Here is a 20,771-nt window from a genome sequence, read left to right on the forward strand (position 1 = left end):
GTTATTGTGCCTTGCATTTGACAGCAGTGGCTGATGCCTAACCCACTGTATACTTGGTTAATTCAGTGCCAGCTATGGTCCCCTTAGTTTTTACTCATTTACTCATTATAGTAACACAGATTGATCTTTTACATGAATCTTCTACACATTGTATGCAGCCATGACTTGCTGACCAGACGGTGTGTTTGTGAAATTCAATTGGAAACCTCACCTACCATGCCCTGATTTGGAGAGCCTCCTCATGGTTGCACATTGTTCAGTCTCCATTATCAAATATTCTTTGAAGCAGTTGTAATCTGGATAGCGTGACATATCAGGAACCCGGAAGTTGCTACTGTACGATTAACACTGATGGAGGGTTTCAAACCATTAAGCAGGATTCCCATTTGGGGTCTCACCTGTTTGAAGGAAAGAGGAAGGGAGGCAGTGTACAATAATGCTGGACACGTGCTCAGTCCTCGTTTGCTATTCTTGGCCTTGTAGTGTCTGGATGTAAAACCCAGTCCTTGAAAAACTGAGAATGAACAATCTGAGTGCAAGCATGAGGAGAGGTTCTCAAAAGCAAGGCTTGGTACATGACGTTTCCAATTGAATTTCACAAGCAGCCAGTCATGGCGCATGTAATGTTTAGGGCAGGGGCAGGCAACCTATGGCATGCGTGCCAAAGGCGGCACATGAGCCGATTTTCAGTGGCACTCACACTGCCCAGGTCCTGGCCACCGGTCTGGGGGGCTCTGCATTTTAAATTTAATTTTCAATGCAGCTTCTTAAACATTTTAAAAACCTTATTTACTTTACATACAACAATAGTTTAGTTATATATTATAGACTTATAGAAAGAGACCTTCTAAAAGCATTAAAATGTATTACTGGCACGCCAAACCTTAAATTAGAGTGAATAAATGAAGACTCGGCACACCACTTCTGAAAGGTTGCTGACCCCTGGTTTAAGGGATCCATGTAAAAGATCAATCTATGTTCCTATAATGGAATATTGATGATGGGAGACTATATGAAACCACAGAGATAAACATCTGTGAAAGAACTCTCTCAGTGTTGTGGTTATCTCTTAACCGAGGTAGGTGGACAGATCAAGAAAAGGCCCAAATAGGACACTACCAATTAAATGCTTTCCACTTCCAACTAAGGTGTGATCCTTCCCTGCAAATTCTAGGGGGAAGTTTCCTCCCGGCTAATATATACTAATCTACTCCATATATATGTATATCACATGTGTATATATACATATATCATATGTATATCATGTGTATATATGTATATATTTCCTATATATAATACTATATATAATATGTATCATAATAGATTATGTATAGTGAATATTGTGTATGTGATATATACAATATATAACGAGTGTTTACCTATGCACACAGGTACACAGCTCTGGAGTCTATTAACGAGCATCTCTTTAATGCAGACCTTTATAGGAATTCATTCTATATATTTCACTCACTTCAAAACTTTAGCCGATTAGTTTGCAAAACAAGCCCAAACATTCGCAGTGAAATATCTAAAGAAACAAGTATCTGACATCTAAAGAGACTGGTATATAAAGGTATCGCGCACCTGGAATGAATGTGCTAAAAGGCTTAAACGGTATGTGAGGATTCTGGACCTCTTCGTCTTTCTACCAGGAGAAATTCTGTGCTGTAGTTTAAGTGGCTACATTTCTTTAATGGTACATTTGACACTATAGCTAACCATAGCAACTGGTGGCAAGACTTTTTGTAGCGAAGAATGTGTTGTGGTAATAAAAGAAGGAGACTTCTCAGGTATGTCCTAGCAATCAGGGGGAAAACCGAACCCTTTAAAAACTCTGCACTTTGCTTTATTTCGGGCAACACTTCTAAAATTGCGCCGTGCATTTCTACACGGAGAAAGACATGTCTGTGTCTTCAAACCGACAGCCCTACAAAAGCTGCTTTTGTATATGTTCTTTACCTTTAATTTGTTGGAAATTTTTGCCATCATATTATAGGACAAAAGGGCGCTCTCGGTGTTTCACAAATATTATTTTAACACTATAGGATTGTGGGGGGCTTTTATGACCTTTCCAAGGGTTGTGTCTTTTCACACACGCACACACAAAGCGGTTCTTTGGAAACCTGTGCGCTACTTTCATGAAAAGTGAACTAAGAAGGACTGGAAGTGATTATTTGGGGCCCATTTTCCATCTATGAAAAAAATGTCTCGCTAAGCACCTCAAGACATTAATTGGAAAGTAGCATTGAGGCACTCGGCTGCAGTTTGTGAAGTTATAGGTTTAGGTTATGCCATTAAAAATACTTTTAATCTCTCGGTCTCCTGTGAAAGTGAAGGAAATAAATATAATCATGCTAATGACTGTATTTTGAAAGCCACCCTCCAACACACAACCGAAGGTGGATATTGTAAAAAACCATTCTAAAACACAATGTGAACTTCAGTATGGAAAAAATGCCTAGAAACGGGGCTAACCGCCCCATTTCTGATACGGAATCCTACTACCGCACACGTGTGCAGGTTATACTTTGGAGATCCGATCTTGTAGCCCTTACTCACCTGAGTAATCTTTACTCGCTGAAGTAGTCAATGAGCCCCTGTCCTATCGATGACGCGGGTCTATATAGGCGGCAGGATCTGGCCCTTGGTCATGCTTTTCCCTTAGCATTTATCACTGGCATATTTTAAAACGGCTTCCACTACAGTTAGGTTGGACGTCAAGTATGTATCTTCCCTTTTTTCTGCTCCAAAATGCCTCGAGTCTTAGGTGCCTTGGGTTTTAACACTAATCATGTTATCTGATCACCAACTGCTCTTAATTTGGCTGCAAATCTCACACCCACGTGCTGTCCAAATGATTATACTATCGCTATAGGAGTGGAGGACCACGTTGTGCTTAGAAAGTTGAGGGAGGACTCGGGAAAGTTGGAGTCTTCTGTCTCGCCCTAAAGTTGTACCGTAGTAATTCGGCAGTCTCCCTCTGAGATGTCATGTGAAGTTTTAAAACTGAAACCTGGGGCATCCTTCTGCATCATGCTGATTTGCTTTTGAGTGCGGGCGCCTGGAAAACTCTTTAGGATGATTCGCAAATTCGGGAAGGGAGATCTGTACAGGGTGCCCCAAATTCCCTGCACTTTTGTGCCCTCCGGCTATTTTGCTGCCACCTCGGTTGCACATAACGAGTCAAAAAAAAAAAAGCGGCTTTTCAAACCGCACTATTGGAAATCTGCATTTGGCTGCACTGTGTAATGTCCAGGGTGGCGGAGATCCAATGTGCACCTTGCGATTAAAAGAGAAATCCGCTGGTATTAAACTTCAACCCCTTTGTCACCGATCCACATTTAAAAACAATGACCGGTTTGTCCCGTTTAACGTCCAACTTAATTCCCCGTGGGAAGATTAGCTTTGGAACTAGATTTTATAGAACAGTCTTGCCTGTGGATTTGAGTTCGATTAAACTACGGAGAGACTACAAAAAAACCATGATAGCCGTGCAAAAACCCTGCAACTGTGCAAGGAACTAGTTACAGAAACACATTCCTCCATTCTTTAATTTAGAGATCAGTATTTTCACTCCAGGTAAGCCCCCCGTGGCTCTATTCACTCCCTTGGCACATTTTAGCGGTATTGGGCAGATACTCTTCATTCGCAGCTATTCAAGCAAGGAAAAGAGCACAAATATGAAACAGATGTTTCGTTTCTTTTGGGCTTGCACGTGTAACATTTTTACGCAGCCTTGGAGTGATCTGTTGTCTTATCTGCGTTCCTGGATTCGCGGGGTTATTACGAGCTAAGAGTGCGCTGTAAAAGCCAAGATTTGGTAAATTATTTAGTAACACTGCAGAGGACGGGAAACAAACTTTAGTTCGCAGTGAATGCTTCCACTGTGTGCCAGAAACCTGAGCTGGAGGGAATGAAAATAACTGTAGAGACCTGTTTTCTAGAAGCCAATCCAACTTGTGGTTGTTCTCTTCTCCAGAAAGTATTATATATTGATACACATCTATCAGTTGCAGCAACCCTGTCCCTACAAACTGATGGTTTCATTTCTGGTTATGTACAAATTGAGATTTAAACCAAATGAGTGCTTAAGGCTAAAGCGATGCTTTCCTATTTCCCGCCTACGTTTCTGGTGATCTCTTTGTCATAATTATTTGGAGTGCCTTTTTAATTTTCCTGTTAACTCCTACCAAGATTTGTACACAGTATCTCACCACGACGTTGAATATCTGAGTCAGAGGAGGTTTTGTCTGAATGAATCATGTTTCCTCGATCAGGCTTTCAGAGTCTGATTCAAAGTTAACCGAAAGGACCATTGTAGATAGAAAAAAAATGCCATATTTGCCATTAGACTACTTCCTTCACTGGAATGAATAATAAAATAACGTTTCTCAATGACTTCCTGAATTTTACAATTCAGTGAAGTATTGACACTATTTTCTTAGCCCCGTGCACTTTAGGGGTGTTGTGTTCACTTATTATTTTTTCTTGTAGTATTAAATATTATTGCAAAATTACATAAGATTCAGCGAAATACAACTGCAGGTGAACGGATCGAAGCTAGGTGTAAATGAACTTATAGGTATTAAGCTGGTAAAATAAAAGCTATCCATATGCATTCGCAACGCAGACCCTCTGAGAATCTGTCTAATATATAAATATAGATGTGTGTCTATATTTCTGTCTAAAACTGTTGAACTATTGAAGTCACGATTATAGGTAGTAATCTTTATAAATATTGGGGAAACAGTCCACATTTCTCATTAGGTGTTTGCACTGATCAAACCAGTTTTAAACTGCTCCGCTCCGTCTTCCCCCCTTAGTTCTGAGCAAGCTGGTGCTAAGATGTTTACCCTAAGGTCTAAAACTGATTGTTGCAAAACAAGCCGTGTGCAAATAGTTTAATTTCCCGTTTTGATGCTTATCTGTGTTTCCATCATTCCATAGGAAAAGTTTTAATTGGCGTGTCAGTAACAGTTCGCAAATAATCCCTTATTAGATGACTTCAGATGAGTTCTAAACCAATAACGTTTTAGTTCCAAAAGGGAAAGTGGAGTTTGAAGGCGCAGGTCATTTTTGTCAAAGGGCTCATTTGAGCATCTTTTATTTTGCTGAAAAAGCTAATTAAAGAACGTTTGAAGGTTAAAGTCATTATTCTGGGCTGTTGTCGTGCTACAAGTGAGCCTAGTTTTATGAAAACACAAAGGGCAGAAGTCACAGAGGTGGATTACTGTCAGTCCGGGCTACAGAGGCACAGAGAGCTGTGGCATTAATTCCTATAGAAAGGTAGACAAACACAGGCACTGACTAACAACTTTCCCGCAGAGACCTATTGTCTAAGCACTTTCTTTTGCTTTGGGGCTTCCTTGCACTTGATACAGACCTCAGCCGTAACCAAATCCAAAAATTAGGTGACGAGGCGACTTAAGGATGCAGAATTCTTGACCTATGAAACAACTTACAAGCAAATAAAAAACTGCCTCCTAGTGTTTCCCTCTAATATCATGCTTTAGTGTTGCTAATGTATTCATTACTAAGCAGAAGTTAGCAATTGAAACGAACTCTGGTAGATCCCAGAGCAGCCTAGATCCATTTTAACTTTCCATTTCTGGTGGTTGAGATACACGTCAGGGTAACCCTAAGGCACCGGAGAAGGGACTAGTTAACTATCCTTATCTACAGAAACAATTTGAGAGGCGGTAGGAACTTTGATGGTGAATGCGTCATGTTTTAATCAGACTAGTGGGGGCTCTGTACCATGCTTGTGTGTGGGGATAGATATATGCCTGCCTATTAACATGATTGAAAATACTTTATGGTAATCCTGATGTCCGTTAGGACCAGTTTATGCCTTTGTGTGCGTGGACAGCAGATTGAAAAACAACACACACACACACACACACACAGATAGATAGATAAGATTAGATATAGGTTCTCCTTAGCCTGGTTTCTCCGTCACTCCTTTGCCATGCCTTCGCCTGTGTGCTGCTTTGCCCCACTCTCTCGTAAACGCTAGATGTTTAGCTATGGATACAACTGCAGATCTCCCCAAATTAAAATAAACAGATGTTTGGGCTGATTAGTACTCGAGGGGGAAAACCCTGCAGCTGCAACTGAAATAAATCTACTGGTGAAAATGTTAGTAATAATAATAATAAAAACATGAAGAGATCAGTTCGACCTTGCGAGGTCTTTATTCCCCCCCCCCCCATATAAAAAAATCTTTATCAAACCCCTATTCTATGGCTTCAATAAACAGAACCCATTACCTCACGGTAGCTTTTGTTGGCCCCATACAAGCGAGAACAAAATGGTTATTCAGGAGAACGCTTTCGATTTTTATTGTGTGTAGTATGCACAAAGAGCAGTGTTATTGTATTAAAAAGAACCATCTGTAGCAGAAACAATGGCATCAAATTATCTTTGAATACCCACTGCAAAAATATAAAGCTTTATTATTATTATTATTATTCTGCTTCACGGTGGAGGACAGAGAAGTGACTTTTTTGTTGTTGTGGGTGCTTTCTTATAATACACACACACACACAAATCAGCCATTTGGATTTTTTAAACCATAAACGATTTTTTTTTTCTTGTTCCAGGGACTGCAGTTAAAAGCTAGGGCTAGGATTTGGAGGATGTGTAGGCAAACGGAAGGAGAGCCGGGGGAAGAAAAACCGAAATGGATTCATTCTCTGTCCTGGATGGAGGAGGAGAAGAGAAGAGAAGGGAACGTGAAAGGTTCCTTCAACTGCCTGTCCGGTGAAAAGTGATCAAACCCCCGGGGCTGAAGAGAACTCAAGACTCCACGCGGACTTTCGCTTTATCCTGCCAATCAAACTGCTTACTAGACAACACCCTGATCTGGATGGACATGTAAGTAGCTGCAACAGAACTTTGACATTCACGGTTCTCCCACCCCCCCCGCTTCCCTGAGACCTTTAAAAATCTGGAAAGATACCCCCATTTACCAATCGTGTAACTGGCAAATCGGAGGATGAAACATTACATGTTGGGAATGGCTTGTGGACGTCTGAGTTTTGCTCAAGTGAAATTGTGCATTAGTTTACTGCATCCTGAATGCTAGGCAGGGCGAGTTGCCTTGCAAAAGCTCCCCCGTCCCCCCATATGTGGCGCAAATGGCTCTGTGACCTATTCAGCTTTGAGCAAAGAGAGGTGATAGTCAGCTTTTCACCGATTGGATGTTTAAAACGATGCTGGTTGATTTGGCGTAACCCCTTTGCAGGGTACGGAGAGAGGAAGTCTGGGCTAGAACTTGATCAAAACTGTAGAATGTACATTTACCTGGAAGGAACCGGTTTAGAGATCGTGCTGTTTCATTTGATGCCCTGTTAATTTGGTTTCCGGGAAATAGCTGCTGTTTGGGGACACTTACATGGAAGGGGTGTTGTGTGTGGTGGAGGGGAATACACGGGGGTGGGGGGGGGGGATATTACCTGAGAATATATAAGTATAGTATGCTGAAGCGGCTAGCTTCGTTGGCAAGCTTCCAGCTGTACAAGGCTAGGATCTGCTCTCTCGCGCCCCCTAATGGTAACTTGAAGATTAGCCTCTACCTGACTCATACCAAGAAGACAGCTGTTTCCCCCCCTTGCTGGTTTGCAAAGAGCAAACTGATTATTTTCAGCAGAGTAACGCCTTTACAAAAAGCCTAAGATTTCTCCCCATCCCCGGTCCTCCAAAACAGGCGCTCTAAAATAAATCTTGGAAGGCAGGAAAGAAACGGGGATTCTCCGTGAGCAGATCACTACATGAGGGGTGGCCATTCAGGGGAAGTGAGAAATAAATGTAACTACCTGAATCTTCTACTGCCTCCTAATACACACCAAATTGATTTGGAATGGGCAGATTTTTGACATGTTGGCTAATTATGATACCATTTCGCGGGAAGCTCTTTTTAGGTGCTGCTAGCAAAGTTGTGAGATTTTTATTTATTTTTTTCCCCAGAATTTGATAGATAAAGGTTAATCTCGAGCTGAATGATAGAGCTGTGATTGACAAGAGAAAAGGTGTTGAGGGCAGGTCGAGCTGTCTTATTTACAGCCCACTGCTTGCTATAGCGCCTTTGTTAGGACTGGGAAGCTAATTTAGTGCTGATCAAAAGCACCACAGAGTTAAAGGACTGGTAATGACTGCTAATTTCATTTCAGCCTCATACATCCCCAACTGCTGTAATTAAAGACATGCTATTTAAATACAGGTGAAGAGTTTTTGTAGTGGGGGGGGGGGAATGGGGAGCCAGTCACAATTTTATTTAGGCTGGGTACCATAAATGGGTGTAGATTTATTAGTTTTAAATGATTTGGCTTTGCCATGGTACCTTGCCTCTTTAGAGTAGATTTGTAGGAAATGTAGGAATAATATAAAGGAAAGACGGGGGGAAAAGAAGAAAAAACACCCCCAAACTTGCTAACCATGAAATAAGAGCCATAATCAAGAGTTATTTGATTTTTTAAAAATAATTAATCAGATGTAATGGCAATTCAGAAAACATTTGAAACAGTGGGGAGAAGGGAAGGGGAGGCTGCTTGTGTCAGCTTTTAAGTACCTCTAAAGAAGATCAGGTCTTCATATTATTACTTTTTAATTAAATTATTTTACCACTCCATGGCTGGTTTTGTTGGCTCTGAAACGATGTAATTTCTCAACTGATATAACAGTTTCTTTCTAGGAAACATCAAAGGATAAAAGCTCTACATTTTCGTAGTTGGTTAAAATTGATACAAAAAAGAATTTAGCCTTTAATCTCTTTTTATCCATGAAGACTAAAGATCTGTACTCGACCCTGCTAAGCTTCCAAGCTGTCCCCCCTTCTTCCGGGGCTGTTGCTGCTCTCAGATGTGAGGCGGCGCTGAGCAGGTTATCTCAGCGCCCCCTATTGGACACGGTGGGAGCTGCGCAGTGCCAGTTATGGGAACAGCAAGAACCTTGTGATCTGGGTTTATATGGCTCTTCTTTCCCTTAAAAAAGAAAAAAAAATTAAAAGATAAAATACGCTGGCAATTAAAATGAGATGATGTGAAAGAGATTTAAGTCAAGGTTAGAGAACTGTCCGAAAAAAGTTTTGGATTCTTTTTTTTAAAAGGTACATGGAAAATCAATGAAAACTCAAGGTGAACAAATAACCCAAACCAGAAATCGCTAAGAGGAGATTGCCCACTCTTTGTGTTTATTTTCTCATAAATATACATAATTATTATTAATAACATTAATTAATAACTAATAATTAATAACTGTAAATTAAACAAAGACGTTTCCTTATGTATTTGTAAACACTGGTTTTAGCACTTCCAGTTCCTGCGTGTTACTTTAACTCAGACTTAGATATTGACAACCTGAGTGTCTGTGCAGTTGCAATAACGCTACATACCCTAATTGATACTCTATATTAGGATACCAGATCATGATTAAAACACAAATTCATTTGCTAGTATTTTAAACAAATGAATAATTATGTAATGATTTTGCCATCCAATAGTTCTAATTATATCATAAAATTCACACCTTTAATAGGCATATGTATTTGCTATCTTTTTCATCTCAAGATACTTTAGAAGAGGCCAGTATTGGCAGATATTTTTATTTAGAATTTAACACTTCAGTTTTACTTGGAAAATATATCCTAAGAGACCATGTTTTAAAACCGGGGGGATACCCGCCCCCGCCCCCCCCCACAATCACTCTGTATACATTTGAGGAAGAAGTGTTAGTTTAAGTGTATCATTTGAGACATGATTTTTTCCTTTTGATTTGTCAAATTAAAAATCCTCAATGATTTGAAAAGATTAACCAAAATCTATGGAAAGTGCTACATTATCTCCCAACTTTTGGGCTGATATAGGACTCTGGGTAGCTCAATGTAACTCATTTAACTATTGTATTTGCAAGGTGCAGTAATACCCCAATGCAGGGTTTTTTGTACTGCATTTTAGAAGAAACACTAATTGAAACCAAATTATTTCTGCTAAATTGTGATTATTTTGTATCGCCAGTTGGCAGCTTGGAGCAAAGTTATAAGGCAGCAATTTTAAAATTGAATGAGTCTTACATCAGTTGGTCTCCCAATAAGCTTTTCACTTTAGCTATTGTATATGAATAGCATCTTCCCCCAAAAGTGAGTGTTTATTATACTGAATATGCTTTCTCCATTTTTTTCCCCGGTTTGCTCTCCGCTTGAAAGCCTAGTAAAGCAGTTTTCTAGTTAGAGTGCCTAAAATAAAGACATTGTATTTTCTACAAACAATAGCAAAGGCACGGGACAGCGGAATTCTCATTTTTCCTGGGAACTGTTTTCTTAGTTAGCATGCATTGAGTGTGTAACTTTGAAATTAACTAAGCAACGATATAGGTATAGATCTATATAAATCTGTCAAGAGCTATCAAGCTAGCTATAAACAGAGATATTATATGTCAATGACCATTATTACAGGAAATGAAAAAAAATCACAGCAGTTTATACCCAAATGTTTAACATCAGGAGGCAGTTTACAAAAATTTTAGTAGCTCTCACTGAAAAGTGAATGATTAACTCAATTCGATGAGAAGTGCTGTTACTGTTCCCCTTACAAAGAACTATTGTAAGGGGGTTTATAACTGGGCCATAAACTGCCTCTCCCCCCCGCCCCCCAGTAAAATTTTGATTTATAAAGTCACAGCTCAGGAGTGATTGCTTTAACCAAATTTAGTTTTTTAGAGTTTGATTTTCCTATACATAGTCTGTATCAGTTGAGGGACCTGAGTTTGCAAAGCTTTACTCACGCGAGTAGGTCCATTGAGTTAGGATTGGGCCCTACATTTGGAAAACGCTTTGGGAATAATGGTGCTATAAATATAATCTCTATTTATTAGTCTCCTCTTGGTGTTATAGATAAAATATTTCTTTTCCTTTGGAGTTAGGAAGGGATCCTGATTTCCAGTGTTTCTGAAAACATAATGTAAGAACACAATCTAAAACCAACTTTAAATGCCAATTTCCAAGGGTGTTTTTTCTTACTTTTCCTTGGAACCCTTCTCCCTCAGCCGCCTTCCTGTGGCACGGCAAGAAATTCCCAAGGACCAGGCATTAAAGCCACTTTCATCCGGCTTTTTCGCATCCTCCCTCAATGACAAGGAACGCTTTGCTGTTCTCCTGCATTGCTAGTGCAAATAGAATATCGGAGCCCCGTGTGAGAACCATGCACAGAGCACTCATCCTTGCCAATTTGGACCATATCTGGGAAGTCTCATCGGTATCACCCAAAGACCTCGGACAGTGTATGTCGCTCCAGATGGAACACCCTTCACTATACAGTCTGTGTGTTCACTGCAAAACCCCCATTAACTTCAGTGGGAGTTAGGGCATCCTTATAAATCTGAAAGGCATCTTTATTCTTGACTCAAGGTGCTAAGCTCTTAAAATCGACACATAAGTATTGTGGTTCACCCACTTGTTTATTTAAATCGGACCGCTCTAGTTACAGAAATCAGAGAAGCTCCGTGTCCAGATCATTTTGTTTGGCAAAAATAATTCGCTTGTTACATCTGTTCATATCTATCTATCTATCTATCTATCTATATCTATATATATCTATCTATATATATATATATATATAGATATATATAGATATTTCTATATATAGATATATAGATATATAGATAGATATATATATAGATATATATATATAGAGAGAGAGAGAGAGAGAGAGAGAGAGAGAGAGAGAGAGATATTTCTATAGATATAGATATATATCGGTAGTTGTGGCCTCGCTCTGGAACAAGGGCCCTCACTTTTATAGACTTTGTCTTCATCAAACAAGGAAGGTAGAGAGATGAGTGGTTAGACCAAGAGACGGAGAGTGTCTGGACTTCTGGATTCTACCCTCAGCTTGGCGACCTTGTTCAAATTACTTCTCATCTTTCTGGACCCCTCTTTGAAATGCTACTTCATACGGTTCTTAGGCTTAGTTAATATTTTTAAAGCTCTTTGAGATCCTTGAATGGAAGGCACTTTATAAATGGGAAATGTGTCTGTATGCTCTACAGATTAAATACTCCTTAAATATGAGTTTACATAAAAGACAGCTAGTCTATAATGTGAATTAAAATCCATCGCTAGTCGGTCGCTGAAGAGTTCTGAAATCACAAGGATAACGTGACACAATGAGCTTATGGTGTCAATAAACCCATGCACTAGATGTAGAGATTGTCATTCTAGATCATAACAGTTCTGAAAGAGGCATTATCGTCTGTCCTGTCAATGATCCCCAAATTAAGGACTATGAAGAACGCAGCGAGATAAAAGGCACCGTCTTGGTTGCATTATGGATGATCGTGTCAGTGATCTGTGAATCATTGGAAGTTTTTTTTTTTTTAACCATGTACTTTTTCAAACCATGCCCCAGGCTCCCAGGGTGCGTTGAGGTGCACTGAGGAGAAAAGCAACCTTGAAGTACCTCAGGCTGTGCCTCATACATTTCCATTGAAATTGTACGAGCTTCTTTGGGAGTCATGATTTCAATGGAAGAACCATAAAAATTCCATCAAAACTGTACTGAGTCCAAAGGAGACCTCATTTGATTTTGATGCCATGCATGGTCCTACTGACACATAGTGTTTAAAAGCATTTTCCTTAAAACTGGGGAAAGAGTAGAAAATAAAATAAATCGCAAACCCAAATTTAAGCAACGGACAATATATTTGGATTGGACTCATCCATGTCCAGCGGTTGAGATTTTCAGAGAATGTACCCATCCTCCATCTTCTGCAATATTGGGAGAGTTAAAGAGGAATTGGAAACCTTTCATTCTGAATGTTCCTGCTTTTGTGGGTTTAAATCAAGCAGTTAACGTTCTTCAGGAGAGGTTTTTTGTGTTTAACATACATGAGTTCATTCAGTTACAATGGGGAAAGGAAAACTCATTTGTTCTTATAAAACCAGGAAGGAAAGATAACTTTAAATAGACTGCCAAAAAGGATCCTGTTAAATGGGGTCTATATATACAGTAAAGGGCCTACACTCAACTATGCTTTCCCTCGTTTATATTATGCAATAACCTATGCGTTTACTCTAAACACTGGTGCTGGATTGCTGTTGTATTGATAGGATTATGGAATGAATAAATAACTATGGGATCAAAATTATTATCTTCTAGTGAAAGTGGGGGTAGGAAATATTATCTCCCAGGTGAGTGGAGAAAATCTCAAGGATTTTTAAAAAGCTGTTGGCTAGTTATGATAAATAGCAGAGGAGTGTCTGGTCAACCGGTAGGATATTTATTTAGATGCCTTTGAAAATTATTCTCACAGGTGTGTGTGTGTGAGAGAGAGAGAGAGAGAGAGAGAGAGAGAGAGAGAGAGAGTGAGTAGGCTTGTCTATTGATCTTGTATTTTATCTATTTTAAATTATATCCAGGCTTTGGGATGTTTTATTTTGTTTCTTATTCCACTAGAGGAAGGGAGAAATCTGGTTGAAGGGGTCTTTTTAAATTTCAAGGGCTTTGCTTGTTTGTTTCCAACGCAAGTTTAATATCAAATCATAATCGTGGTGGGTGTTTGTTTGTTTGTTTGTAATGGGCAACTTGCATTGCGGTGAAATAAATTCCAGTGGCAGATGAGGCGACTGGAACCTCTGGTAGTGGATTTAAATTAAATCGCTTTCTAGTCCCAGGCTCCCAGCACAGGCAATCTGATCGCTCTGTATATCACGGATTCTTGTGCTGTCGCAACTGGAATGCTCGCAGGAGTGAACACTTTCAATATAGTTAGTTTTTCCTCTCGGTCGCACGTGTGCTCTTTTTTAGATTTCATTAGTGAGAATTAAGATGAAAGAAGGGACAAGGGAGGAATGCGAAGCTTGCTCTGCATTCCGCAGCTTTCAAGGGTCCTTAGAGTCCTTGAATGAAATTATTGGGTGAAATTGGGTTTGGATGAAGCATTTGTCACCCCCCCCCCCCACACACACACACACCCTTGTTCGTTTGTACATATAATACCACTTCTGAGCATTACAATCGGGCTGCTTGCTGGACAGACAGGAACAAAAAGCAGATTAAACAGTTTTAAATAATCAAAAAAATATCTAAAATGTAAGCAGGGTGGATTAAGCTTGCTCCAGCGTGTCCCTTCTTCCTCTCCCCCCTCCCCAAATAATTCACCTTCAACGCATCCTCATTCCCTCCAGAAACAAACAAGCTACCCACGGGGCTAGGGGTAGAATTTTGAAAATGGGGTGGGTTTTGTAATCTCTTAGAAAGCAGGACTCAGACTGGAGAGAGGGGTGCTGGTATGTCACCCTAAAGTAGGTCATTTCTAACGCAAGTTTTGAAGTTTATTCCGGTGCCTTTCATTGCTCAGACATTGTGATTAAGGTTGTGAGGGTTCCCCTCCTTGAAAATTTAACAAGGTAAATACAATATTAGACGCTTTTGTTAGTTGTTGTTGTTTTAATAATCCGTTGCTTCAAGGAATGCACAAAAATTGTCTGTTTTCCTTATAATATATCATACTTTTAAGATTTCATGACATCGCGGTATTTAAAGAAAATGGTTAATCAGCTTAACTCATACTTGTAATAACTTCAGTACAGGTTAATGATCCCCCACCCCCATCCTTATTAATGGATGTAAGTGAACAAAGCTTTCCTAACAGAACTCCATCAGTATTGGCCTGAACCTTCCTTGGTGTTCTTATTTGGGAACCTTCCTCTGGAAAAAAAAATACTTTAGGGTATTCCCCCCCGCACCTTTTACTCATCAGCACTACAACAACTTGCCATGTGCTATTTTAAAGTCACTGGAGATTGGGTTATAGTGAACGTGGTAAAACTTCCATTGGCTAACTTTAGCTTCTCCTGTCTAGTTAACTGGTTCCAGAATTAGAAGGGGAGGGGGGGAGGAAATCTTTCTGTACATTTTCGTTTTCAGATTTTTTTTAACGTAATGAAATTAAAACTTTTGGAGCTCACAGTTGACATTTTGCAGAAAATTGAGTTATCAAGGCAGTAATTATTTCACAGGGAGATAAAACTCTCATAGCCCTAACTGTCAAATAGGCCTTTTCAGATTTTAATTACAAAATAAAATTAGTCTGTTCTTCCTCGGAAGGGTTTGTGAGTGGCTAAACAGAGCTTTCCCCAATACTGGTGGTCGTCAAACTCTGCTAATTAGCAATGCTGAGAAATTCCAGTTAACAAGGACATTCTCTAAGTCTCTGCAGGTTCCCTGCCGTTCGCCTTCATTTCCATAAGAAGATTAAGACTGGAGGGGAACACACTCAAATGCAGATGCAGAAAAGAAGCGTTTTTAACAAGCATCATAATAGTAAGATGCTTGGCTAGTTCTCACCTAATTACTGCAAGTTAAACCTCTATTTGCAGCTAAGGACAAAAAATGGGGCTGCAATCTTCAATCTCCACAAGACTGCTTTAGATTTGTTACTAGTGGGGTCGGTAAAAAAATAATATGTAGGTATTATTTCTTTTACAGTTAACACGATAGGTTGTATCTTCAGGGCTTTTGTAAGAAATTGGTGGGCAGAGCCGGTGTCAGAACAGTAAACAAATAAAAATCCAAGTAGTTAACATCAATGTTCTTGTTAATACACTCATAACCTAGGAATAAACGTGCCTGTGCTTTACAATCCATCGCCGAGAACATTTGCAGACTATTTGTTTAACGTAAGCACTTTTCATTTCCATAAATTATACCAAAGGCAACGATTTTTAAATCCATTCAGATTAAACCAGCCTTCTCCAGGCCTCCCTTTTAAAATGTCTGTGTTCTTCTATAGAGTGGTGTTGTTGTTGTTATTCTTGTTAATAAATTAAGATTGAGGTACTCCGATTTCATGGTTTTTATATTGTTTAGAGGAATAGCCAGTAACCCGATATATGGAGATACACACACACGCACACACACATAGGAAACTGGGGTTTTTTTCTGAAAGAGCTATCGCTTTTATCTGATTTTCTATAGCACATTATTATGTATATATGCCAGAGATAGTTTATTGCATTGATAAGTAAAACACCGTTAATTAAAATAAAGCTGTAAATACTCATGATAACACAATTGTTAGGTATTTCCATACCTTATTTATATGGTAAATGCAATTAAGAAAGAGCCAAGCCAGCCACTTTAACCTCTTCACTGTGTTATTATGGAGTTCAGGCACAAATATATGCATCTAGTTATGTGTAAAATCACTCCTTGCGTTGCCTCGGCTGAGGATCTCACACACACAAAATTACAACCGATTCTGCCTCTATAACTACAGCAGAGAATAAAAATAAGACTGGCTTGTATAACACCAACCATCAGTGATCAATTTATTAGGATAAACAAACACCACTACCACCCACCCCCACCCCTTTTTTTCAAACTTAATTATCCATAAGATTTTTTGGAATAATGTTATCAAGTGCAGACCAAAGCATAAACAATAGCAAAGTAAATAGTTGGTGTGCCTTCGGTAGTGTCTGGAGAATCAGAATTCGTTTATATCTTGAATCTCAGCATGTGCACCTATTTTTCTATGGTTTAACCTATCACTCTATGGGCTAGCTGTACGTTTTCGAATTAAACACATTAACTCTGATAGGTTATAGTTGCATAATCCATAAAAAAGATGCATTCGTACTGTTGGGTTTTATTTATTATTTAGATTACATATAATTATTTGGTTCCGGTTTTTTTTCTTTCCTTTCCCTTTATTATTTCAAAACATTTCCTTTTAAAAGTAAAAGGAGGGACATTCTCCGGGAGGCAAATCTACCAGTAGGGGGCGCAGCAGCCCCATCTCTGAAACCCCCAGCTCAGAAAGTACAGGGCAGCCTCTCGATATGTCTCATCTCCTTTTGTGTGTGTGTGTTTCCAAGTCATTCTTTCAGCATTTGGTTTAATCCGATGAACAGTTTAAATATAGAAGATTTTACAATATGTGAGTCTCTCTAAAGAGTCAAATACAATTACTATTATGGGGGGAGCTCGCCCCCCTTTTTCTTTCCTACCCTCAGCCCTCCGCTCGCCCAATGCTTTTCGTTGAAACAAACTTTATTTAAAAAGCTGGAGAAGTCTGTTTATGAGCGGGGTGCAGATTTAGCCGCCTGGATTTGGAGAGCCTGGGTTCAGAACGTTCACACACGCACAGGTACAAAAAAGGCGTGAAGGGGGGAAGTGGGAGCAGAGGGACCGGGGGAAAAAATCATCTATTTTCCCGAGTTAACAAACGGAACGTGCCTGTCGATACAAATCGCTACATTTGCAGTCGCAGGAAGAAATGGGGGGGAGGGGTGGGGGGGGGATAGGGGTGAGGGGAAGCCCCTGGTCGTTTAAGCACTTCATAGAACAGAAATGGCATGAGGCTTGTTCTTTTTCTTCTTCTTTTTTTCTTTCTTGCTTTGTAGTCAAGTGCATTTTCGCAACAAAGATCCCAACAAGAGAGTGGAAGTAAACTTAGCCGGGGCTTTGTTTGGCGCCGTGTAGTGACAACAAGAGAAACAAAACTACCTATTTGTAACGGACGTGCTGCCATCTCTCTCCAGCATTGAGCTCCCACCTATTGAAATCCTTACATCGGGACAATGGGGGAGAGTCTAAAATTACCCTCCCGAGTCCAAGGCGCAGGCCCCACTCCTCTCCCTGGCCCCCTTTCTCCTACCCACTTCCCCGCAACCCAGCCCCACCTCCACGCTCCCTCCCAGCACCTGGGCCAGGCTGGCCGGGCACTTCCGAGCAGAGCGTGGTGGAGGGGACAGTCACCGAAAGTACTTTAGATCCGAGAAATAAGGGGAGAGGGGGTCGATCCCCTTCCAGTACAGATCTGGGGGGGGGGGGTTGCTTGTACTTTTTGTTTTTCAGTCTCTCCCTTCTTTGGATGATCCTGCAATTTACGTTGCAGGATACGTTGAAATACCCTTTATTTCATGTGGTTCCCCTCCTTGTTTAAATAACCTTTCGGGGGGGGGGGCTGAGAGGTTTGAACGTGGGGGGTAGGGGACGGTTTGTGTTGTTTTCCAGGGTTTGAATGGAGAAAGGCCTGAGACCTGGGGAGGGGGGGAGGATACAGCCAAACCCTGGGCCCCAGGAACGCGATCCAACTTCCCTGCCGTTGAGAAACAAAAGAAAGGGCTTCAAACGTGGGATCAGCCTCGCCACCTTCCCCAGGAGTGGGACTGATCGGAATGGAGTCACAAACAGCCTAGCCCCGGCGCTAGGGATGTAATCTGTACTGCCGAGCGAGCATCCACCTTTGCAACGACTGAGTGTGTGTGTGAGAGACTCACTAGAGAGATCCGTGTGTTAATCACTGCAGCGGGGGGCTTTGATGTTGGGGGGTTGGGGGGAGCATCCTAGGGGTGCACAGAGTTTTGGTCGGTTTCTGGAAGGAGCGCGAGATTGGCACCGCTGTATGTGCCCAGCCCGGGCTGCCTCCGTCCAGTTGCTTTTCTCCCTCCCGTTTCCCCTCAGTCCCGAGTAATACTAAGTTTTTGTGTGTGTGTGTGTGTGAGTGTGTGTTGTGTTTTTTTTAAATGTAGCAACAATGCTGTTTACCCACTTCCTCCCCAAGGCGTGCGTGACCTGTTGCTGTCAGAGGAGATCCAAAGGCTTCCTAGTGGCTGCCTCGCCTGCCCGTGGACCCGCCTCCCCCCGCAGACCCGTCCCGGCGGCGGCTCCGAGCCCCCGCCCCGTTTCATGCAAAACCAGGGGTAGAGGCTTGTCCTCAGTGGAGGAGCCGGCGCGCGCTGATTGGCCAGGGCAAACACATTTATTCCCTGACAAGCCCCCATCACATGGATGGTTGTCTATTAACTTGTTCAAAAAAGTATCAGGAGTTGTCAAGGCAGAGAGAGAGAGAGAGTGTGTGTGTTTGCAAAAGGGGGGAAAGTAGTTTGCTGGCTCTTTAAGACTGAGGTGGAGAGACAGAAAGAGAAAGAAGGAGAAGGGAGAAAGGAGGAAGAAGTTTTGTTGTTGTTTTTTTTAAACCAAGGCTCCAGTAATAATAATAATTATTATTATTATTAATCCATCAGCCAAGAGGAAGAGGAAAACCCTAATCCTGAGCCAAGTGTGTGTTTTTGGGGAGTCCCCCTCCCCCCTTCCACACCCCTCCCTAGGAAGAAACAAACAAAAAAAAGTCCAGCTTGGGACTTTGTGTGGCTGCTGCTGCTGCTTCTCGCTTCTCTGCCGAAGGCTTGTTCCAGGCAAGAGCCGTTTGAATGTACAACATGATGGAAACCGAGCTGAAGCCTCCCGCCCCCCAGCAAACTTCGGGGGGAGGCACGGGCAACTCCAACTCGGCCGCCAACAACCAGAAGAACAGCCCGGACCGGGTCAAGAGACCCATGAACGCTTTCATGGTGTGGTCCCGGGGCCAGCGGCGGAAGATGGCCCAAGAGAACCCCAAGATGCACAACTCCGAGATCAGCAAGCGGCTCGGGGCGGAGTGGAAACTTTTATCCGAGGCGGAGAAGAGACCTTTCATTGACGAAGCCAAGCGGCTCCGAGCCCTGCATATGAAGGAACACCCGGATTATAAATACCGACCCCGGAGGAAAACCAAGACCCTCATGAAGAAGGATAAGTACACGTTGCCCGGGGGCTTGCTGGCACCGGGCACCAATACCATGACCACTGGGGTAGGGGTTGGGGCCACCTTGGGAGCTGGGGTGAACCAGAGGATGGACAGTTATGCTCACATGAACGGCTGGACCAACGGAGGCTATGGGATGATGCAAGACCAGCTCGGCTACCCACAGCACCCGGGGTTGAACGCTCACAACGCGGCTCAAATGCAGCCCATGCACCGCTACGACGTGAGCGCCCTGCAGTACAACTCCATGACCAGCTCGCAGACTTATATGAACGGATCGCCCACCTACAGCATGTCTTACTCCCAGCAAGGGACCCCGGGGATGGCCCTGGGATCCATGGGCTCGGTGGTCAAGACGGAGTCCAGCTCGAGTCCCCCTGTAGTCACTTCTTCTTCCCATTCAAGGGCTCCATGCCAAGCTGGGGACCTTCGGGACATGATCAGCATGTATCTACCAGGTGCTGAAGTACCAGAACCAGCTGCCCCAAGCAGACTTCATATGTCCCAACACTACCAGAGTGCACCTGTTCCTGGTACAGCCATTAATGGCACACTTCCTCTATCACATATGTAAGACAAAAGGGTTGGGGGGGAGGGGAGGAAAACTACACAAAACGAAGAAACAAACAAAACACTTTTATTAGAGATTCTGGACTTTTTTTTTTTGGACTATTTTTGTACAGAGAAAACTGGGGAGGGCATACATAAAACCAACAAGGAACTTGTGTAGCTCTGGAGGGGAAGAAACTACACAAAACTTTTAAAAAGTTCTAGTGAAACGGTAGGAACTTTGCAGAAAGTTTGCAGAAGTCTTTACCAATAATATTTAGAGCTAGTCTCAAAAAGCGACGAGAAAAAAATGTTTTAATATTTGCAAGCAACTTTTGTACAGTATTTATCAAAATAAACATGGCAATCAGAATGTCCATTGTTTAGATAGAAAAAAAACTTGAGAATTTGCCAATTAATAAAAACAAACAAAACATAAAAATAAAAACAGTCTACTTGGAGCATTGTGATAACTGCAGCTGAATTTATAGCAGCTGGAGAAAGAGTGGATATTATTTTACAAAATTTGGACATTTTAATTGTTTTAGAAATTGTACAAAAGGCAAAAAAAGGGTAGGATAAGTACTTGCAAAACCACTGAATTGTTTTGCTATAAAAGGGCAAGAGTTTAGATT

At 41.4% G+C, this 20,771-nt stretch overlaps 1 protein-coding gene across 1 annotated transcript; it reads left to right on the plus strand.

The window, feature by feature from the left end:
• Positions 1-19,213: 19,213 nt before the first annotated feature.
• SOX2 (SRY-box transcription factor 2) lies at positions 19,214-20,161 on the plus strand. The gene has a single exon (XM_065410425.1). The coding sequence runs from the start codon at positions 19,214-19,216 to the stop codon at positions 20,159-20,161; it is 948 nt and encodes a 315-aa protein (XP_065266497.1).
• Positions 20,162-20,771: the final 610 nt, after the last annotated feature.

This window comes from Emys orbicularis, chromosome 9 (genome assembly GCF_028017835.1).
Source record: "Emys orbicularis isolate rEmyOrb1 chromosome 9, rEmyOrb1.hap1, whole genome shotgun sequence".
In the NCBI taxonomy this organism is placed as follows: Eukaryota; Metazoa; Chordata; order Testudines; family Emydidae; genus Emys; species Emys orbicularis.